This window comes from Simochromis diagramma, unplaced genomic scaffold (genome assembly GCF_900408965.1).
Source record: "Simochromis diagramma unplaced genomic scaffold, fSimDia1.1 OVJJ01000816.1, whole genome shotgun sequence".
NCBI lineage: Eukaryota > Metazoa > Chordata > Actinopteri > Cichliformes > Cichlidae > Simochromis > Simochromis diagramma.
In genome coordinates, this window is record NW_024386908.1 from 4,747,721 (window position 1) to 4,771,824 (window position 24,104).

At 42.9% G+C, this 24,104-nt stretch overlaps 1 protein-coding gene across 2 annotated transcripts; it reads right to left on the reverse strand.

Moving 5' to 3' along the window:
• Positions 1-82: 82 nt before the first annotated feature.
• On the reverse strand, positions 83-19,804 carry kdm5a (lysine (K)-specific demethylase 5A). 2 transcript variants are annotated; one of them, XM_040035338.1, is made up of 29 exons: positions 18,803-19,804; positions 18,337-18,675; positions 17,782-17,859; positions 16,308-16,430; positions 15,883-16,053; positions 15,429-15,614; positions 15,024-15,102; positions 14,822-14,913; positions 14,524-14,682; positions 14,154-14,273; positions 13,883-14,041; positions 13,277-13,458; positions 12,911-13,073; positions 12,695-12,814; positions 12,399-12,593; positions 12,126-12,307; positions 11,871-11,995; positions 11,589-11,739; positions 11,305-11,425; positions 10,925-11,101; positions 10,466-10,644; positions 10,048-10,366; positions 9,381-9,941; positions 9,112-9,270; positions 8,632-8,760; positions 8,390-8,537; positions 8,023-8,243; positions 7,362-7,835; positions 83-1,325 (listed from the first exon to the last, which is right to left on the reverse strand). In XM_040035338.1, exons 2-29 carry the CDS (start codon positions 18,481-18,483, stop codon positions 1,020-1,022), a joined length of 5,226 nt encoding a protein of 1,741 aa, XP_039891272.1. In that variant the 5' UTR covers positions 18,484-18,675; positions 18,803-19,804; the 3' UTR covers positions 83-1,019. The 2 variants fall into 2 exon arrangements, with proteins under 2 accessions (XP_039891272.1, XP_039891271.1); XM_040035337.1 differs by having other exon boundaries at positions 18,337-19,804.
• Positions 19,805-24,104: the final 4,300 nt, after the last annotated feature.

The window sequence follows — 24,104 nt, forward strand, 5'->3', positions numbered from 1 at the left end:
AGTTTAGAGGAGGAGATGGTTGTCGTTTGTGTGCTTTGTCACATGAAGGAGAGAAAAAAAACAACAACATTGCAATTTGTACTTATTTGACTAGGAAGAATTTATTAAAGGTGAGAAACAAAACAAAACAAAACAAAAAGCCACAATCCATTGGTTTAACTGCCTTAAAAGCTATGTACATTATAAATAATTCCACTACAATACAACCATTTGTTTTTCTTAGTCAAGACCTACTTATTGAGATGTTACTGTCTCAAGGGCCTGGCAGAGGGACAGAAGGGGAACTAATGTCCTGGAGCTGGGAACAAATTTGTCTGTTTGCCACTGAATACAACAGCTGGAATAAGTGAGTGTTTGACTGCAGGTAAGTTATTAATGCCTTGTTACTGCTGAACTGAGGACCAGGATGAAGACGGCAGGTTTTTCTAGACCTAAACTGCTGTAGGGGGATTATACAGAGAGGCCACAACATTAAATCCATCTGCCTAATATTTTGTGAGTCCCCTTTGTGACATCAAAACAGGTCTGGCCCTTTGAAGCAAGGTCACAGGACCTCAGAGGGTGTCTTCCGGTTGCGGGCGCCAAGATATTGCAGCAGATGCAGCGATCGGGCTTATTCTGGTGCATCCTGTGGATGGTCCACTGGACTGACATGTGGGGAGGCCATTTCAACACCTCGAGTGTAATGACGAGCTGTTTGTGAACAGGACCTCATTTGGGTGGATTTTAACAGTATCACCCACATGAATACCGATACCAATGGCTTCCCGGCTGAGTGACGCACTGCAACGAGATGATCGAGGTCATTCACTTTACTCGCCTTTGGTTTTTAATGTTGTGGCTGACACATGTAAAGTCTGTTTGCAGATCTCAGCACTCGGAAACAGGAGCGTTTTTCTTGTGCTTGACACTCCCAACAGTTACAGGAACTGTTAACTTGTCTTGAGGTTTAAAAAACTAGCCTGGATACTGGGCATATTGTGAAGTTCTCTGTCATTGGCCCATGTTTTTTTTAAGTGCTAACTGCCCTGCTGAGAATCCTGCTGTTGCTGATGTGATGTCGCTGGGTTTAAGTGAGAAGCCGATGACCAGGAGGCAATCACCGATGACGATGGCACACTCTGCACGCTGCTGCCGCACATTGACGTTGTCAGCACAACGACGCTCTCCTCCGACACCTCCTCGACGGTCATTCCTCCACCGGCGGCCTTCCGGGAGCAGTCCATGCAGATGTAGTCCTCATTCTCGGCCATCTCGCATGACACACCCACACAGACCTGGTGGAACCACTCGTCACAGCCGCCATCACACTGAACCCAGTCGACCTGGGAAATAGGAGAGAAAAGAACAAAAAACTCACGTGATGAATTCAGAAATGTGAGTGAGTGAGACAATGACTTTGTCAAGCAAGACACTAAATTCAAAGATAATATTTAACAGCACTCAATCACGTCAGTGTGGACAGTGAAACAAACTTGCTTTTTTCACCACAACAACAAATTTGAAAAGAAGCTGCAGCTTTAATTCAAGAATTTTAATGAAAATACTGCATTAGCAATTAAAGAAGTCTGTTTCACAGCTACAAGTCAGTCACTGTTCAACTAATGTTTGATGTTATTTACTGGAATACATGACTACAACAGAGTAGATCATCTTGGACACACTTCAATTGTTGATTTTCAAAACATTAGAAATAACAAAACAAAAACAAATGTATTTACCAGCGCAGCTAGAAAAAAGTGGTTTTTGCTGTAACGTGAAGCTAAAAAATTTGAAGTAAATTATTATCATTTTCTTTTAAAGGTTACCTTCCTTTCAAAGTAGCGACTAACACAGCACTATGCCATCGTTTTGGGCTACAGTCACGAGTATGCCCTGGATAAATCATCGGTTAATCAAAAGGACAGAACTGTAGGGCTAATGATTCCTTAGATTTGATTGGCAGCGCAGACTCAAGAGAGAAGAAGACTAGCCACTGGTTAACTTTGTGCAGTCTGCAGTAGCGTTTCTGATCAAGACGACATCAGGTGGCCTTGTTAATATGTTATGTCTAACTCTCTTTAAGGTGTTCCAGTGCGGTTACCAGCTGTTACTATTCAATAAAAAGGTACCCGATGTTCATTGTGAGAAATGTTTGTTATCCACTCTGGTTTAATAAAACAAACACACATTCAGTGGATGACACCACAGTATTTCCCAGTCTCCTCAGATGGAATCATCAAACTGTCGAGCGGCTCTGTATGCAGACTGATGTTCCGTCTGACACCATGCGAACATCACGACACAATCATGGAGACCTACAGTTTAACACTGCAGTATGTTTGATTTCGTGCAGTCAATATGGGCTTAAGGGAATTTCACAGTGCAGAACGTCAGTAGATACAGAGCCCTGACAAAATCCACATCAAGACTTTGAAAGCTCTGCTCGTGCTTGCTGTACAGCTAATCATTAGGGGTGCAACGATACTCGTATCGATATTGAACCGTTCGATACAGTGCTTTCGGTTCGGTACGCATATGTATCGAACAATACAACATTTGTAATTTATTTTATCAACTTTCCTTCTGACGAAGCTGTCTGTGTTGAGCGCTCAGTGAATCTGCGTTCGACTACTCCGCCTAGGCTGCACTGTCCAGCGCAGATCCACTGAGCGCTCAACACAGACAGCATCGTCAGAAGGAAGAGCGCAGGGCAAGCTAGCGAGACAGAAGTTAAGCTCTCCTTGCAACATGGCAAATTGAACCTCCCCCACCCTCATTCAGATCTGGCGTTTGGAATTATTTTGGTTTTCATGTGACATATGACCCTGAAGGTAACCCCGTCATGGACTAAAGTAAAACAGTATGTTGGGTGTGCCACGCAATGCTCAATTACATGGGTGGGAACTAGTGTGTTAGTGCAGTTAGCTCGTTAACATGTTGGCCGTCTAGCCCCACGCAGGGGTAGCTCGTTAACGGAGATTTGCCGTGTTGTGGCGTTAACCTCATTTCAACGAGATTAACGCTGACAGCACTAGTGGGAACACAACGAATATGACTGCACATTTACGCCGACATCATCCTAGTGCAAAGACAAGTGGAAGCAGACAAAAACAACAAGCATGCATGCTACAAACTTTACCCGAGTCATTTAGACAGCCGTTAGCACATGATTCTCCTTATGGGGACCTGATATGTTTAATATTGTGGCGAGCTCAGACAAGGAGGAGACGGAGGTATCGTTTGGTCTTGCTTCCCGTGAGCTAGCCAGGGAGCACAGCCGTTTATTGACATCTGCAGAAGAACACTGCCGCTAGCTAACTGCTCAGCGCGGCAACCGCACAGCAACAACAACACACAGAGCGCCCTCTGACCCCGGAAGGACACACCGTCGCAGCGAGAGGGCGTCACCGGTCACTATGACAACATAAACAAAACATAACTGTACAAACAGAACCCCGAACAGCCCTGACCCGCTACAATATGCTGCTGAGAATATAGCCCAGAAGAAGCGTATAGTATAGCTTTTATTTTGGAAAGAGCCATTTCTCTGTAATAAACTCTCTTTTCCAAAGATGAGTGATTCCTCAATCAGATACAGGTGTTACCGCGCCAGATCCGCGGCCCCGAACCGTAGTAAGGAAACCTCTGGCAGTTACTTGAAGGTTTCGTAACTGACTCGTAGCCGGCAACAGCTTACTATACAGGTCAACTCCGCTAGCAAAAAGATCGAAGGAGGCGTAGGAAACTGCTTCACCGAACTTTATTTCTTCTCTAAGGCACGAACACCGCGTACAGTGGGCTGAAACAGTTTACTCACAGCGAGCATCGCCGACACAACTCTGGCTGTCGAGGGAGTTATTATATTCCTTTTATTTATTTTCTTTTCGTCTCTTCTGTAGCTAACCGTTACTTTTTCCCCTTCTCCGCTCTCTCTCTTCACACACACACACCAGGCAGTCCCGCTACACACATCCCGAATACATTTCCCATCAGGCTTCATCCTTAAAGGGCCATGCCTGTAACACAGGGCTCGCAAAATCGCTAGCCCGACGTCCCGGGGCTAGCGATTTTTCCAGTCGGGCTACCAAAATCTATCTCTGCCCTGCCCGTAGGGCTATCATAGGAAGGAAAAATATATGTCAATGCTTTTGCATTCTTTCGGAAATGTAGCTGGGTAATTATGTCATTGGCATCGGTGAGCCACTGTCAATATGTGACATATTGAAATCGCGTTTGAATTTGCGCTTGTTTTTTGCTTTCACTTTGCAATCGCGCGAACTGTGTATAGAGAGCGACAGCACTGATTGGTGAGTGATGATAATTTGCGCACCAATTCCTCTGACATCGTCTTATCAATCGTTAGCTTACTATGCAAACATGACAAGTGAAATCTCCCGCAGCAAGCTTAAACATATGAGAGGTTGATCGCGCAGAGAATCGCTGACCGTTATGTGTGTGTGTGTGTGTGTGTGTGTGTGTGTGTGTGTGTGTGTGTGTGTGTGTGTGTGTGTGTGTGTGTGTGTATAAAAGCAGCAGGATATATATTTTAGTTCTGCTGAGCCAAATAAGACAGGTCAGGGTGAAGAAGTGACAGCCAAAGAAAAGCTTACCACAAAACGGAAAAGTTATGACAAATCAGACTATAAGGCAAAAAGAAAGTGCAGCTTTATGGTTTCATGGACAAAAGAATTTCTGTGGCTGCAATATGACGAGCTAAATAATAACCAGGGCTGCACATAAGTGGTCCGCAGGTGTGCATTCGCTGTCAAAAAAACCCCAAAAAATAAAAAACGTGCACAAGATATGAAGTTGCAACGCGTGTTTGCATACATAAGATTTTCTGGAGGAGGACAGACATTTGTTTAAAACTCTTAAAGATGTCGAAGAAGCTCCTTTAAGCAATTACTTTGGTGTTCCTCTACCTCCAAACAAATGTCAGAAGGAGTCCGAACCACAAAAGAAGCGCGTATTCTTGGAAAAGTGGTTGCAGGAGGTGAGCTGGCTTCAAACAAATGATGAACGCACAGAGATGTGGTGCAGAATGTGCCGTGAAAATCCCACTCTAGCGGACAAAAACAGTGCTTTTTATATGGACGCAAACGCGCGTTGCAACTTCTTATCTGGTGCGCGTCTTTTATTTTGACAGCGAATGCGCACATGCGGACCACTTATGTGCAGCCGTGTAAATAACATAATGTTCTGCCGGGTGTGTTGTTGGTTTTCTCTCGATTTCTGAGTCGACAAGCGCCTTTGTTACTGGGACCAGTCATTTTAAGAAAGGCCCCCATGAGAAGCCATGAGAAATGCAAGAAATGCATTATTGCTCAGTCTGCAATATCTTTCCCAGAACAAACACCAATTGCAAATAACATACTAAAAATAAACCTGAAAAATCTGTTTAGAACAGCGTACTAGTGAACTACCACTGGCACAATTTAGCAGTCTTTGCAAACTTCAAAAAGCAAATGGCCTCGATCTTGGTTCCACTTGTCTCTTACCCTGTGACTTCAGTGGAAATTTCAAATTCAGGATCTGACACAGACTGATTCATGTCCTACACAGTTCTTACAAGTTCATAGAAATTTCTGTTCAATTAGAACCAAGTATTTGAGTTGATGATTGTAATTTTTATACAATGTTGTAATTTGTTTTTCAACAATTTTTTGATTGATGTTTTGTTTCCTTTACAATATTATACTTTAATGTATAATATTGTAAAGGAAACAAAACAGGAAACAAAACATCAATCAAAAAATTGCTCTCTTTTTTATTCGGGCTACTTACATTTATTTTGGGCTACCAAAAGTCCCTGCCCGAAGGGCTACCAGGGATTTTGAAATTTTGAGAGCCCTGAGATATATTTATTTTTTTTAATTACTTTTGTTTCAGCAACATTAAATTTAAAAACTGTACTTTTGAGTTAAAATATATATTTATAATTTTAATAAATGACAAATTAAAACGGCATGAACATTTTTTTTGTATCGAAAAAATATCGAACCGTGACACCAAAGTATCGAACCGAACCGTGAATTTTGTGTATCGTTGCACCCCTACTAATCATATGACAGCAAATCAACTGCATTTAGGTGTGTAGACAACGTCAACATGACCTGATGCAGTTCAACTTGAGTATTAGAACAAGGAGGAAAAGGTGATTTAGGTGACTTTGAATGTGACATGGTTGTTGATGGGCTAGGCTGAGTACTTCAGAGACTACTGATCTGGGATTTACCCCACACAACCATCTCTAGGGTGAATATCTAGTGAGCAGAAGTTCACTGGGAGAAAATGCTTTGTCGATGCCAGAAGTTGGAGGAGAATGGGCAGACTACTTCAAGCTGAAAGGAAGGCAACAGTAAATAAAACCATGTCCTGACCATGCCACTTAATGACCACCGTATACACACTTTGTACATAGCTTTGTAGATGGCTACTTCCAGCAGGATTACGTCACAACGCTCAAATCATCGCAAACTAGAATCTTGAACATGACAAGGACTCCACCAGTCACCAGATCTCAGTCCTCTAGAACCCATTTAGTGCATGGTGGAACGGGAGATATACACCATGGATGTACAGCTGACAAATCTGCAGCCACTCTTTGATGCTGTCAGATCAATATGGACCAAAATCTGTGAAGAATGTTTCCAGCACCTTGTTGAATCTATGCCAAGATTCAACAATATTGAGAGCTGAGGTGCATCCAACCAGGTACTAACAAAATGTATTTGTAGACATAAATTTCTTCATAATAAACTATATTTCAGTCCTATTTCAAGGACGTAGATGTGGTCTACTACCTTGAATCATGTGAGATCAGTTTAGTTTCCTTGCTCCCCAGGTTTGAGTCCACATTTAAACCAGGTGAGCAGGGAATAACCTCTGAGACCACGATGGATCACAATAAAGTAATGACACAAATAAGATTAAGAATATTCAACAATTTTTCAACATATTATATAATGGTAAAAATGGTAAATGGCCTGTATTTGTATAGCGCTTTTACTAGTCCCTAAAGACCCCAAAGCGCTTTACACAACCAGTCATCCACCCATTCACACACACACACATTCACACACTGCCATCACCAGTGTGTGAATGGCAAGCTACATTGTAGTCACAGCCACCCTGGGGCGCACTGACATCATTAAGTTTGATGGACACAATCTTAACGTTAAGATTGTGTCCATCAAACATCTATGATTTCCCCCTTGTACCCTTTCAACACACATCTGGATCTGCAATGGTGAAACTCGGTCGCAAGTGCCTTGAGGCGATTGTTGTTGTTGTTATTATTATTATTTGGCACTGTATAAATGAAACTGAATTGAAATGTTAGTTAGTTAGTTATGGAGGATAATGACAGGTGTGCTCACCTTATCTTTACACGGCCTCTGGCAGTTTTTGGCTGCACACACTGCATTCTCATCATTGGAGTCCTCTGCCCCCGACCAATCATACTTCGAGGGAATGTCAAGAATCTTCTTCTCCTTCCTCTTCTCCATCCCCTCCCTGATGGCCTCTGCCTTTGCGGCCGCTTTCTCTTTCCTCTTTCTCTCCTTCTCCTCTTTGGCCAACCGTTTGGCCAGTTGCTTCATTTCCCGATTCTTTTCCAGGTTGATTTTAAGTTTTTTCTTTTTGGGTTTACCCCCAAGGCCGAGCTCCAGACCCACCCTCTTTAAGTCTTTGGACTTGGGCGGTCGGATATCTCCCATCGCCGAAGTTCCACTGGCAGCTGCAGCAGCCATCAGCATGTGGTGGTGCTCGGCTCTTTCCAATTTGCGTTTCCGTTTCTTCTCGGAATCTTTGAGCTTGATCTTCAGAGGCTTTTCAATCAGAGAGTCGTCAGGCTGGAAAGAAAGGAAGGGGGAGGGGGGGGGAAAGAGCAAATGAGAGCGATCACTGCCATTTCTTATTCTGCATTTACTGCATACATTGTGTGTAATTACACCATCAGAACAAACAAAAATGATTAATCTCAGCATTAAGTCCCTATCCAGCTGTGCAATCAGGTTGCATAATGGCTGAACTTCCTACCTCCATGACCTGCAGGAATCTCTCCTCAGAGGGTGGGTGAGTGGCCTGCAGGATTCTCCAGATGTGCTGGGTCTCATCCAGGGACACCTCCAGCAGGTCTCCAAGCATCATCAGGTCCTCCAGCTGGGCTTTAGCCTGCGGGGACAGCTCAAGAACAGGTGGCTCAAGGCTCCGAGGTACCAGCGGGGTCTTCCTGGGCTGCTTTCTGGGTGTACCCAGATCTGAAATGTAAATATTTTGAGTATGAAATGGGAATCTCCCAAGGAGTAGTTAATGTAATTGTTTATTATGCAAATAAATGCCAAGAGGGAACAATGGGTAAACAGACTCAAAGCAAAGGGATTGTATTAAATAAATGCGGCCTCACTTTGAACACAGGACTTGGAGGCTGAGGAGTAAGCGTGCTCGACACAGAAGGAAGGCGTGGCAGCCAGCCACATGTGACTGACCACCTCCTCTGACTTCACGGGAATCTCCTCATCACAGAACAGGTAGGGCTTCACCTCACCAGGGTCCTGGAGCCAAACAGTCATACAACAACAACACAAGAAGTCAAAATAAAGTCCTATGACACCCCAATTTAAATCACACCACTGATGCCTCCCATACCTTCATATCATATCCGTAAGTCTCCCTGATGTCTTCGTCTGAATCAGTTTCCTCGTCGTCGTAGTCCACAGAGGGACGCGGTGACGTGGCTCTGCTGAAACCAGACTGCTGGAAAGTTTGGATATGACCCTGGGAAACACATATAAACACACACGTACTCTTTAAAATTTCTTCTCACAGGAAAGCTTTTATCTACTGAACTTATCAAAGAAATAAAAGCAAAACAGCAATGATTCTTCAGCTTGTTGTTGAATAAGAACTGTTTTGCCTGATAATTTCCCTAGAGGGTAGATTTAATTTCAGGTTTCAGCTCACCAGTCTGAAATGTGAACTTTCAGACTGCTAAGCCAATCCACTGGCCTTTTTATCTTTTTACAGATTCCTGCCCTCTGCTGGTGAAGTGCACATTTACATCCAAAGCATCAATCTGTATCTCAAAGAGAATTTCTAACCATGCAAAATCATTAATGATCAAAGTACCTGTAAGTCAGGATTGGCAGCGGCTTTCTGCAGCTCAGCGTTGATGATCTTCTCCGTTTTCTCCCTCGCAGCTTGCTCGACCATACGCTGACTCAGCACAGACAGCTTCGCCAGGGCCGAGGACAACTCCTCTGTGGCCAGAGCTTGGCGTGCTCGGTCCTGTTAAGAAAGTTTAACCAACATAAGCGCAGGTAATAAGCAGAGACCAAAAGAAAAAACACTGAGAAGCTCGGATGCTACCAGTTAGGCACTGTAATTTATATGCGTACCTGCCAGCTCATTGCCCTCTCAGTCAAACACTGCAATGCTTCTCCTTCTGGCAGACGCACTGGCAGCTTCTGCAGTGAAACTAACAATGACAGAATGGTCTCTAATCTCGGCCTCCGTGATCGCTGGCACAGCGGACACAGGAATTTGGAGTCTTTACTATTGCTCTGCCAATTCACACCAATCTTCTTCTGAGATCCAGTCTTAGGCAGAGGGACGCAAGCTCCGTGGAACCAGTCTTTACAAAGTTCGCACTGCAACATGAAGCCGCTGGCAGTCTTTCGACACAAACAGAACTTGACCTCCTCGATGCGATCTGCCATGGCCATCTTAGCTAAATTTGCAGCTCGGAGTGAGTGAATGGACTCCACTTCTTTCTGCTCTTTGGCTTTGAAAGCTGCTACAACAGTAGAAGGGTCCCGCACCTCCTCGTGGTTCTCCTCCAGATCACTCAGGGTGTCTGGGTCAAAGCCGCCCCTCTCCTTTTCCATGAGCTCCTTGACACGCTTTCGCTTGCTCTTGCTGTTGCCGTATACGCCAATGTCCACACGAGGACTGAGGACCTAAGAGATATTTGTTATAATTATCATACAGACTTTAAATTAAAGACATTTAAATATTTCTGCATCTCAGCCACAAGTAACATCAAATGTTTCCATGACAGCCCACCTGGAGCAGTGTGTACGTGGAGTTCTTCTTGAGGAACGTGCGAGCAGTCCTCTCCCTCCAGGCTCGAGCTGCAGCTACCTGAGACTCCACCTGAGCTAGCGGATCGAGCCGCACAGGGATGGAGCGGCCCCTGGCCAGCAGGCTCTCCAGCTGATCCAGGTAAGCATAGCTGCTGCCGTTTTGGATGGCCTCCACCTTGGAGGTCCACTCCTTGGCCTTTAGCAGGGCCTCTCGGAGAGCCAAAATATTTGGTAGATACGCTGGGATGTTCCGAGCTTCCAGCACAATGCTCTCAAGCGTTGCCATGCTGTGACGAGGTCTAAGATTATAAGAGCACAAACAAATGTGTGAACCGTCTGATTTTAAAAGGTAGACTTTTATGGGTAATTTAGATCTCCATTCACATGTGAAACCTTACCTGGCCTGCAGGCAGGCGCGAGCTTTATCCTCCCATCTCTCTGACACGGTAAGGATTTCTTGGAGTTCAGCCATGGCCTTCTCCACGGCATGGTGCGGTGCCAAACCCACCCCAGAGTCGATCAGCCTCTTCATGAGCTCCAAAGTGACGCGGTGGGGCTCAGCAAGGGTGGCACGCACCTGAAATTTGATGATGTTCTCAGTCTCTGTTTTGCTCAATCTTTTGATGTTTATGATTTTGACTCATATCTGTCACTGCAAAGATTTTGCTTCCTTTACACTGGCACAGAACTACTTAGAAATCTAAATAGTTCTAACAATATGATAACATTCTACAGAAACGGAGAGCAATACGATGTTAGTCTTAAGTTGACTCCTTTTCATTTCCGCTTGGTAACAAAAGTGGAAAACCTTGTGTTTTTGCAAGGACAACAACTCATATCGCCTGATGTAGGCTCACCTCATCAAGCCACCGGGCCTGCTGGAGCTCCTGTTTGAGTCTGGGCAGCTCTGGCAGCTCCACATCCAGGCCACTGCCCAGATCCAACAGCGCCTGCAGCTTGGAGGAATCTGGCATCTCATCTGACAGCGCCACCTGGGCCCGTTCATGAAAGTCCTCCACATTCTCCAGTAACTCCTGGCAATACGGGCAGTGACAGACACATTTAGAGGTAAAGGAAAAGTAGGAAATGTCAGGGAGTGGTTTAAGAGTATTGGTTGAATGAGCGGGGGGAGCAGAGAAAATTACACAAGAGAGGCAAAAACAAAATTTAAAAAACCCCAAAACAAAACAAAAAAACAATTATAATTGGGATCTATGTATCGACACATGGAACTAACTTTGACTTGTCGCGCCTGGCTGATGATGCAGGGTAGCCTGTACAGCTGCTCTACGAACGCTTTCAGCTCATCCACAGTCAATTTGGTCCGATTGCGATTGCTCTCAGAACGCAGGCGGCTACTGGAGATGCACACAGAAAAAGCGGGGAGAAAAAAACCCCAAAGATTTAGTTCCTCTTTGAACAAAACCACCTACAAAATTAATACTGAAAAGACTTTTTAAAAAACTGATATCAGGCCCAGTAACTTGCGAGCGGTAAATCAGCACAAATCATTGTCCTGACCTGTGCCTCTGCTTGCGGCTGAGCAGCAGCTGGGCTACAGAGGAGCACGTCTCTGCCTCTTTGACCATCTCCCTCAGGCGACGGAACAAAGCGTTCTCAGGATACTTTCTGTCCTCTGCGTCCTCGAGCAAAACTTTGAGTTCAATGAGATCTGCGAGAGAGCGACAGAAAGAAAGAGCAGGAGAAAACAAAGATGAGAAAGGATTTAGATATAATAAAGACATAAATAGCTAAATTTAGGGAACAAAATGCTTGTAGTTTATAATGCAATAAAACAGAGACCTTTTTTGTTTTTCTGGTCTGCAGCCAAGGCTTCTGTGACCCTCTTTGCCCAGGTATCATAAGACTGAGCCCGAGTCTTCACGCCATACAGCATGGAGGGGAACTCCTCCAGATCATAGCGATACCTGGAATGGATTGGACAAAAACTGCACATGAAAATTTGTTTTAAGAATTTACTACCAACACAAGCTTGTGCAACTCTTAACATGATTAAAGTTTACGCCATGAATTAAAAAAAGGAAAAAAAAATCCCACCTAAGACACTTGTCGCCAAGAGGACAGTCACAGAGATCTTTCGCGTGGTGGAGACAAACCAGTCGGTCTGGGCTGCAGGAACAGGTCAGCGCAGACAGGAAACAGGTGGTCTTACACTTGTAGCACTGACGCTCATCGTCCGGAACGAGTTCAAAAACCTCCAGCTCGGACGACAGTACCCCCTGTTGGCAATGAGGAAAGCGATGCTCAAATAATCAGAATGGGTTGCATTACATGTATAACATCCACAAAACAAAAAAGAAAAACATTCACCATTTCCTGGACAGCCTGTCTGAGTTTTGTTTCTTCATCCATCATCTCTTGCATTTCTTTATAGACGGCAGCAGCCAGCTCCACGTCGAGGCTCTCGGGATCTGCAGCCATCTTGCAAAGCAGCTCCTCGTGGGAGAAAACGCAGTACCGGTGGAGACGCCGGTAATGGGCGACACACTGACGGCCCATTGGCAACTGAAGAATGGGCGAAAAACGAGCAAAGTTTTGGCAAAATAATATACATAAAAAATTCAATATTTAAAATAAAAGAGGAGTTTGTATTTTTGCTCCCTCACCCAATCAGCTGTGCAGAAATTAACAGCCTCTGCAAAGTTGTAGCCCTGGTTGAAGCCGCTGTGGTAGGCCCGGGGAAAGGTAACCACAAACTCCCCGGCACACTGATTGGTCCTGTACACCTGAGGAGAGGAATATATATGTAATAAATAAACGTGAATATCTCCACATGAATATTTAACCAGATCAAATTCCAACCCAGAGTACGGGCTACATACAGGGACACCATGCTCCATGAGGACGTTGGGATTCATGATGGTGACAAGCTGATGAAGGAGGTCAGGCTGGGAGTCAAAAAGCTCTGGAGCTAACTTTTTCATGACAGCCTCCAATTTCTCTGCTGCAGAGGCCGGGACTCCATACCAAGTCTTGGGTTCTCCCCTGAAGAACAGAAGGAAGACATCAGAATGTTCTTTTAATATTTAGGGCTTCTATTGTACCATAACTCCACAGGGCAGACATAAACATAAGATCAACTATAAAAGCCCTACTGAAGCAAAGGATTACCACTGACATGCAGAATTTTGTTTTCATCAACACTACTACTTATCTGCTGCTTCCAAAACTATACTTCATAAACTTGCCAGTGAAGAAAATTGATGGAGTAGCTCCAGTGGTCTTCGATGTGCCAGCAGAAGGAGGAGAAACACATGCCCACGTAGAGCCAGGGTACCTTCATGCCTGAGATGTCCACGTTGATGTGGGTGAGCACAGATTGCTCCAGCACTGGCATGTTGTTCAAGTTCCAGCCTGAGTTTGCATACTCCTAACAGGAAAGGAAAAGGGTGCTTCTATTCAGAGCAAATTTGAAAGTATTAAATAAATAGACTGGAGGCTGGAGTTTGCTAGATGGAACCACTCAATAAAATACTAAATAAGATGATGTGTGTGCAATTAAAAATATTTAGCAGAATATATGAGAAAATGAGCTGACAAATGTGCCTCCCCATCAGTGATGGCATTTGGGGGGGAAAAAAAAGAAGAAAAATATTACTTTTATTAGTTTTTTAAACTTGACTGTCCACTGTACAAGTGTTTGACACACTCTAGGTAACCCCTGTGTTGCTTTTTAATTGGATTACATACACAGTTTACTTGAACAATTCTGTCTCTACGTGTTACTTTTCAACTTTTGTCAAGTCAACACATCACCACGTTACGATATTTACACCGTGTAACCATCTTCTCACCTCCTCATCTCCCATCAGCCTCCTCTTTCCGTCCCTGACAGGGAATCCGCTGCCGACATCCTTGGAGCTGATGTCTGCTCCATACTCTACGATGACATCCTCCTCAATGCTGCTGACCAGACGCCAGAACTCCTTCTCCACCAACTCTGTGGGGACCATCTGAGGAGTGTAAGATGGATCTTATGACATATCCTGTTTTAGATCTTCGCTGAAAGGCTTGAGAGCAGCATCCGTTTACTCATTCTAGCTCTACTGAGTAGATTTCACATACATGAACAGGCATGTTGAAGTAGTCAGACTTGAAGTGGTCGGCCATCTCTCCGAAGCTTTGCAGGCTGTACTCCCTCACAGCTTGCTCGAAGCCAAATGCCTCCCTAGGCTTACTGCATTCCTGTGTAGGAGCATGAACAATTCATTAGAGTTACTGCTGTTGAAGCCACGCCCATTGGAGTAATTAAACTTTAGGTTGGTTGCTAGAAACAGACTTTTGTCTCTGTTCTATATATTTCTTTCAGTCTTCACCCGTATACTTGGTATGATGAGTACTATAGTAACTGTAAGAGCACCAATCTTTGACATGAGAAACATTGGTGGTATACCACAGATGGCTCAGGAAGAATAAAAGCACATTCAGCGCCTACCTCAGCAACACACTTAGGGCACCGCCAGTCTCCTTTGGGTACGTCCTGCAGAGGTGGGATCAAGCAGAAGGTGTGGTAGCTGTCGTCACAGCCATCACAGAGCAGGAGCCGGTCCTCTTCGTCCCCTCGTCCACACACAAGGCAGAGATAGAGGTCGATCTGAGGGTTAGTGCCACATTTTTATTTTTATTTTTATTTTTTAAAGGGAAAACAAAACAAGATGCAAAAATTGTTGTGGTATTGAATAACGTGGTTAATTTTGACACTCAACACAATGAAATGATGAAATCACACTCACAAAGTTGACCTCCAGGGTCTCCTTGCGTGGTCTCATCTTGATGGCGAAGGCCTGGGCTTTGAGGTGCCGCTGCTTCTTGTTGAATCCATCATCTAAGTGAATTGGAAAACTACAGTAAGAGGAGTGGCTCTTGGTTTTTGTGTTTAAAAACAAAACATAACAAAAACAAAGCCTACACAAGTCAATCAAAATTTTTGTTTACCAGCTGATACGATCTCCAAGCCGACCATCTTGGGACTCGCTCCAAAGATTTTAAGGGTTTTTGGCTCCTTGTTTTCCCGCTAGAGAACAACAACAATAACAGCATTAGACTGTGATACAAAGTGATCCTGCTAAATGTTAAGACATCCTCGGTCTTTCCTGACACAGTTAGGAATCTGGATGTGCAGAGGGAATGCCAAAAGTTAACGTGTCAAGCACTTTTTTAAACTTTTATTTTGGGGGACTAATTGTTCTGCTACAAATGATAACTTCATGACCCATTTGCAACAATGTTATCAAATGTTACACTCAATGAAACGCATTAGTGCTCATGGCATTTTTAATTTTAGGTCAGCGTGGGTTACAAACTCAACTCTGAGTTAATGTCTGAGCAGCTTCACTTTACCTCTGATTTCAGGCGCCTGGATCGTCTCTCTGGCAGTAGCCGCTCTTTGGTTTGCAATCCATCACCTTCTCCATCTTTATCCTTCTCATCCTCCTCATCGTGCTCCTCTTCCTCTACAGCCTCCTCGCCAACTCCCTCATCTACCTCATCCCCATCATTTCCCTCATCATACAACCTTTGGAGGCCCTAATCGGAGGCAAAATGATCACTGAATAGGTTACCGAAGAAAACCAGGATGTTATTTGGCCCAAAGGTTATTACAAGCTATTAGTAACAGGACATTTATATACAGTATGAAGTGTTTTGGGAGAAACTTCTGTAAGTACAATACATATGCATGCAATTTAGACAAGAAACCTCAGAATCTACTTATGATGGTCTAAAACATATTAGCTGTTGTTTTCCTCCCAATTATGATATAAAATGCAGTTAAACAGCATTCAGCACCACTCACAGTTAGTGTGGCTCCAGTCTGGAAGAGCTCATAGGGGTAAAGGATCCTCTCATAGTGAGAACGTAGAAGAGACCCGGTGCCTTTTCCAGCAGGGTAGCCCATTCGGCTGGCCACCTTGGACCATAATTTTTCTTTACACACCGTCTCAAAGCCGCCCTCGGATGACACAATCTTTAATGCACACAAGGAAAACATTTTTTTTTAGCTCTTACCACTTAATCTATCTAATCATCCAAAATATGTTTTAACATCATAAGGTAAAAAAAACAACTTTTTTTTTGTGCTGCCAAAGGTCCTTATTTACAAAAGTTCACTAAAAAAAAAAATCAATTTTTAGGTTAAAAAACAAAAATCTGAACACAAAACAAAAACAAACAAACAAACAAACAGAAAAAACAAAACACATCCATGCTGACTGGTTCCACCTTGCTGAGCTGGTAGAGGTCCAAGAGTTTCCTCTCCACATGAGGGAATCGAATCTTAGATCCCTGCAGCTCCCAAAACTTTGCAATTTGATCCAGAAAGTTGAGCTTTACGCGAGTGAGCGCCTGGAAAAGCAGCAGAGAAAGAGTAAAAAGACAGATTAGAAAAATCAGAGGCTGGTATTCATTTTGTTTCCACATTTTGGTGTCAGGAAAACCAAGAAATTTGCATTGGGGGGGAACAACACAAAAAAAAAAACAACAGTATGTCCAGACACCAGATCTATTTCGACAACTTCCATACATAAATACTGTTTGAGATCAGTAAAAAAATAGGTAATGCAGTCTGATAATGATAATCTGCGCATTTCTAATATATATAAAACAACATTGCAGCTGTCCTGGTGCCCTGAACTGAAACAACACATATCCAAAATTTGACTTTAAGGGCATCCATGACATCAAACGTTGGACACAATTAAAACTAAACTGAAAAAAATAATAATGCAGCTTTTTGTTTTGTTTTAATAACCTTTTCCTAGTCAAAATAAAAACTGCAGTGTATTTTTTTCCCCCCTGAGTGAGACTTTTCTTTCTTGGTGTCCACATCTCCTCAGACCCGACATGGTCTGCCCCCATTCAGGTCCAGTCCAAAAAGGCTACATAGTGCCTGTACCACCTCTGACAACTGAGGAAGTTCGGGGTCTCCCCAGTGATCCTCAGGACTTTCTATGCAGGCGCTGTGGACAGCATCCTCAAACAGAACACTGCATCCTTGTATAGGAACAGCTGCGTTAAGGATCAAAAAGCTCTTCAGAGAGTGATCCATACAGCAGAACGCTGCTGCAAGACTGCTCTCCCCTCCCTACAGGACATCTACACCTAGAGAAGCTCAGATATTGAAGGACCCGTCCCAACCAACTGTTCCATCAGGCAGAAGGTTCCGCACCATCCGGGCAAGAACAGAGAGATTCAAGATAAGCTTCTATCCCCAGGCCATCTGTGTCCTAAACCAGAACGTGCCGCCCCACTCCCCACCCACAGCATTCATAAGTGACTGAGAGAGGACTTATTCTCAACACATCCCAACCTGATTCTTCTCGCCTTTACTACAGCACTAGACACTTTAACACCCACTGCACAATGTACATTTTTAGATTTTCAATTTAAACATTTCAAGATTGTTTTATTTTATTCACTTAATGTACATAATTCACTTACTTACTGCATATAATGTGGTCTTTTGTATAATTCACTTAATGTACATAATGTTCTCTCTTTTTGCACAGTCAAGGAGTGTGTCAGGACACGTTCCACTGCGTGTTGTACTCATAACTATGCATGTGACAAATAAAGGATCTTGAATCTTAATTATCTATCATACACACAGCCAAAGCAGTAACAATAATGGCTTCAGTCTCATTATAAACAATGACTGGAGTTATTTTATTTATTCATTCATTTGTGGCAAACTCACCTCAAGTTCATTCAGCCTTTGCACTCGAGGAGTGAACCGGAAGTTGCGTACATCACAGGCAAACGGAGGCTGCCAGTCCTGATTGACAACAGAAAAGAAATATTACATTCACCAAAACAACCTGAGCAATGAGGAAATCATTGTGACAACACGTGACTAGTTTAAAGTAAAAATCAAAATCTAAATGTATCTGTTGCATGTATGCATGTAGACGCCATTAGGCCCAATGTCTACCATCGTTCCACTTTAACTTAGCTAGCCACCACTTTAAAACCAAAACACCAGGTGGGAGTGAGGAAAACAGCTACATTTTCTTCGCACTTCCGCCCACAATTTTTCTGAACAACAAACGGAAAGCAGTGTCAAAAATGTTTAATTAAAAAACTGAAAAGAAACTGAGCCTCGTTTGACCTCTATTTAGACTAATGGCAACTAGTAGCGTCGCTGCGTTTCGTAAAATCCACGCAGGCCCAAAGTAAGCCAGCTCAGGATCACAAAGAGACAACAAACCAAAAACCTCTGCAGACTTTCAGTTTTATAAAAAAAAAAAAATACCTGAGGGGGTCGGATTTTGCAGATGCCCGTCTTCTCTGCAATGGGTCGGATCTTGTTGATGAATCCCAAAGGATCCGAGAAATCCTCCCAACTCGGCTCAAACACCGGGCATTCAGGAGGGGGCACGAACTCCGCAAACGCAGACATATCGGCGTCCGTCCAGTGACAGTCTTTAAAAAAAATATATCAGGGATAAAAGTGCGCAAAGTTGAGCCTCAGGAGTCCATAATTGTGTTAGCTGCAATTGTTTCTTCCTTCTTCTTTAGTGTCCATCGTGATTCTTCCAATGTCCCCAAATAACAAATCACGTCAGTGACAGGAGCATCCCAGGGGCGAAACCTAATGTGATGTGAAAAGTGAAGGCAGAAAATACAACAAGAACCGAGTCAATGATGCATGTCACTCCTGTATCCGTAAACAGAGGGCCAAACCAGGCCGGGGTATCACCACCAAATCCTCCCCCTACCTGGGACGGAGGGCAGGGTCAGTCCAAAAACGCCACCATTGCTCCTCTCAAACCAAAGCTTCAGGAGGAAAAAAAATCTGCGGTGAAGACTTGGCCGCAGACGATTTGGAAAAGAAGTTTCACAATACCCAACACACAAAACACTCCGTCTATTATGTTAAACAAGCTAGCATCGCTTCTGCACTACCTGGGCAGTGCATGATTTTTTTCGTGAGGATGCATTTCCAACAAACTTATCTAAGGTTAGCTGTAATGTTCACTAGCTAACGTAATCACGCTAGTGAACTCGTCGATGTCCTCCAAAATAAACTCCAGCCTCTTCGTCCTCCTACTCTGGTGGCACCAGTCAAGCTTGAAAACAACACGGATAAGCCTAGTACTAAGCGTACACTGTTGACTGTTTCCTTCTCTCCGCACATCAGCCCCCATTCATTGAAGCATTTGAGGCGACGGAGAACTAGCACACAGCTAATTTGGTAAGCTAAAAGAAGCTTAGCTACCGCTTCCCGTTGCGCAGCTAACATTGACGTTAGCTGGCACAGTCGGCTGAGAAGAACGGTCCTCCGTGGTTTAAGCAGGTTAAATGAAATCGCATATACAAAAGCAATACTCTCTTTGCTTTGTTTTACCGGAGGCAGCTTTCCGTATATTTAAACGTCGTCTATACCTATTGTAGTCGGATTAGCAAACGTGCTAGCTACAACTAGCAAGGAAAGGGAAGAGCTCTTATGGTGCTTTCATGGACACTCGGAAAAAGTTTCACTACTTTTGAATTCATTGCTGTTTTTTCATCTAACTTTGATGCTTGCGTGAAGAAAATATATTTGGTAACAAGCGCTAATAAATTCATATTAGTTGTAAAAATCTGCTGGATTGATTGCTGTCACAGTTCTGCATTTAAGCAAAGGTGTTGGAAAAATCAGCAGTACGAATGCGGTTGGCGGTGTCAGTAATGTATCTTCGAGCAGATGTCGGTTAGAGGGGATCTCCTTAATGTGGCACACACTCAGGCTGTCAGCACAGCAGCCCCATACGCCTGTTGATCACATATTTTGTTTATACATGCAACGTGTCAGAAGAAATTTGGTTGGAAGGCAGCTTGTTTCAAGCCGTGGGTAAACTGGGTATATAAAAGCTCAGCAAAAGATAAAGAATGATTATTTGTAATTGTGCACTTAGTTGATTCCAACAATCCAAATGTCTGTAAATGAGCATGTCTCTTTATTGTGTTAGACACTTTGTTGCTGAAGTTGAACATATCTGCCACTAGTTTACATACGCCGAGACAGATTAATTTCTAATACAGCATAATTTACTAGAATACAGTAACTGTGTAAATCCTGAGCCACCCCTCATGACTTTATATTGTGCTAAGTGAATAAGTTGCACCAGTTTATAAAAGTATGCATGGCAAAAACAGTTTGTATAATTCTTATGAGCTTGAAAGTTGATATTTGGTTCGACCACCATTATACTTCTACACAGGCTGAACTCTCTTATGCAATCTCTCTTCTAATCTCTTTAAATAGTGCTCAGGAATAGTTCTCCGGGCTTCTAGAAGAACATTCCAAAGCTTCGGATGTTGGCTGGCTTTTGTTCTGTTTCAATAATGTTGAGGTGCGGGCTCTGTGGTTACAGTGTGTGTTTTTCTATCTAACTATACTATATTGGCACAGTGTTTGGGATCACTGTCATGTTGAAAAATAAAACCGTTATCATTTGGCTTCATTCCAGATCCTATTGCATGGTGGATCAAAATCTGATGGTCCTTTTCTGTGTTCCCCTGAAAATGGTCAGGTTTCAGAAGTGGATTGTATGTGTGTGAAAAACAGCCCATGTCAGAGGAAAACTTTGAAAGCCTGGAGAACTATTGTTCAAGGCCACTTTAAATTAAATTACAAGAAACTCTGGCTCCTCAGAAGTAAAATATAAAGAAGTGAAGGCTGTCTCAAGTACATAAGAATCCAAATATTATAACATAACATGATCCATGTCAATTCTAAACTACTAAATAAATAACAGCTGCAGTGGGATGCACTTTACATAGCATATATGGAGTGTTACGTCATCTTCTGAACCAAAAGCTACGTAAAAATTTAAGTTTTAGAATTAGAGTTTGATTTTATCTGTTGGTAACAGTGGCTGAGGTGACTGTATTTGACTTAATACAATATTTTATTGTGTTTTTATTTTAAGAAGGATGAACTACTTAGGCTGGCACAGTTGCTGCAGTGGGCTGTATCGTCCCCTCATAGCATCAAGTCCTGGCTTTAAAACCAGGATTTATGGCTAGCTTTATAGTTTTCTGATAGCGGTTTTCTCAACACACATGCCAAACCCTCTGCACAGTATGGCCCAGTCACCAGCTTGCTGTCAATGAGTTAAGCAGGAGGGATGACAGGTAGGTAAACAATGCCAAAATGTGTGACTGTATTGTAGCAAACAGCTACTTAAGTTTCAAATCTGTGAAACTGACAGTAGGCTACATCACTGGCAGCCTCTGGCTTTTCCTCACAGGAGGCTAGACTGGCAATCGAACAACTAACTAACCAACTCCAGGCAAAAAATCATCAGCCAACTTAACAACATAGGTATTTACCTCTGTTTGGTCAGGACTTTTTTTCTTTTTTACAAGCAGTTAGTCTTGACCAACAATTAAAAAGTGTCGTCTGTCTGCCTTTTTTCAGGGGGGCATTGTGCTGTATATGTGGGGAAGGGGCTTACTGATGATGCAGTTGGCAGGTGTGGAGGCAGTGTGCTGCACTGTGTGCATGTGGGGAGTGGGCTAACTGGTGATTGCAGTGGTGTGTGTGTGTTGGGTGGGGGGCATTATGCTGTATGTAGAGGTGGGGGGAGAGAAAGGCAGGTCAAACAATTGAGGAATGGTATGTATATGTTATAAGTAAAAGTATATAACATTGTAAAAACAATGTAGTCTAAATGTTACTGTGTTACAGTAAACCTCTGTGCGAAACACTGAAACAACATTGAAAGAAAAATGATCTTAAGATGCTGGTAAGAGGGCAAAAGGTGTTTCAAATTACTCTGAGTCATACATTTGGGTCCAATCTTGCTTTCCACACAGCTTCACATAACAAATTCAAAGCGCATCGAAAAATATCTACTTTGTCATTAAACCATTAATTATTACATTTTAATGTGAAGTATGTTTTAAGGTTTGTTTTTAAAACTTTACATGGTAAAGAAAAGACCAACACAATAATCTAGTAGCACTGTAGCACTTAGAGACATTGGCATAAAAAGTTCTTACTCGTCTGTGATTCCCCTCAGGCCTGTGGTCAGGTTTCCTCTGCAGGTCAATAAACATTATGGAGAAGAAGCTTTGGTTGGTCAGTTTTTTAATCTAAACAACATAATAATAAATAGAAGGATACCTTCAAAATCAACGTGGTCAACCTCAATATAGTCAATGTGAAGGTTCACAGGTTTCCACAACAAATATCAGATCAACAAATATTTCAGAAACACTCTGACATGCTAGCAGTAGTATCTAAACTGTATAATAATAAAAACTAGAACTCATCTTTTCTGGTACCAAAGTCCATTTTAATGTATTTAAAACTATTTTTTTTCTTTTTGTAGAACCTGTGCACCGAGAACACCCGTATCATTGCGCATGACAAAGTTCACAGTGGATAAAGTCTTCACTCCACCAATGGGGAAACATCATGGATGTCTTGAAGGCCGATGACCGCTTCATGTGAGGATCTTTACCATCTGAATCATGTTTCTCTGATGGAAAAGTACAGCAAAAACACTCCCTGTCAACTATTGGCAGCTTTAATGACTCTACAGTGCACCTCAGAGGCACAGAGCAGCAACTGCACCAACTAGGATCAGGGAAACATGTTTTTTGTAGTTTTTAAAAAGTGAGTCATCTGTTAGCCTAGATTATCATGAAGCTGTAAGTTTGGTGTAGCATAATGACTGAAAGAAAACAGAGGTGTTAGTGTGTTGTTGTGTAGTTGCCATTTGATCTAACATCAGTCAGATGTCTATTCATATTAATGTACAGAATTCACCTGCTTGCTGCTACTACTGCACACTCACCCAGTGTATATACTATATGTATATATATATATATATATAATGTTCTTCCTCTACACCCCCCCCCCCCCAATTTTTGCACATGTCGAGGAGCGTGTCAGGCTACATTTCACTGTGTGTTATACTTGTATAACTATGCATGTGACAAATAAAGAACCTTGAACCTTGAACCTTGAATCAATGCCATCCAGAGAGCAGGTATAACTGAGCTTCTGAACCAGCAGGTGGTGTTCACCTTCTTCGCTCCCACCAATGATGCTTTCAATGCACTGCCGCAGGATGAAGGCAACAGGCTGATGCATGAGTTTTATTCAACCACACAGCTTCTCTTTATTCACATTCTTAATTTATCCACATGGACAGTTTCCAGAGACGTGTGTAAAGCATCTCTCTTCTTTACAGCAGTTTATACTGAGAGGTGAACCACACAGCCTCTCATTTGATACCATGTCTCCTTCACCCTCACCTCACGTCTGTTTTGACTAACATCTCTGTATGAAAATGAAATTGAAGAACAATCAAATCGTTATGTCTTAGTCTTTCTTACATTTTTACAACAAAAGTTGCTCTGTAATGTTCTCAGATTCTACCTATAACAGTGGTTGTGACTCCATCATTCTAACATTTGGGAATCCTGCACCAACCCCAATGTGATCGAGGTTTGAAACAGAGCTGCTTTCTGTCCAGTTTAACGTGAAGGAGTGAACATTATGTTAAAATGATCTTGTTTCAAGACTGAACTTCAACATCAGCCGTGAACTGTTCAATGAGTGTTTCCCATCAAAATCTAATTTCAGACATAACCACAAATCAAAACTCATAGTGAGTCTAAATGAAATCAATAATAAGTCACCAATGTCATTTGTTTAACTTTTATCAGCTTCAGTTCATCTGAAACTTTGGAAACGGTGAGGACAACCTGCTCTTCTACAAACATGCTCTCCCTGCCCGACTTCATTAAATTACCAGCATTTATTTGGTTAGTGTGAGTGGACTCTGGAACGTCATGTCAGGGTTAGGGTTGCTCACTGTGTTTGGCTTCTTTTAAAGCAGAGCAGGTCTGAAGCTGCGGCTCAGGTGTGAGCTGCGGAGGTGAGTGACAGCAGCAGGTAATACAGGACAGGTGCTACTCACAGCAAGGCACCACGCAGCGCGCGCCTGGGCAACCAACCGAACGAAGGTGACCCTCAGGATATGGGGAAATTCAACAATCAAAGCATGAACTTGTTTGTTT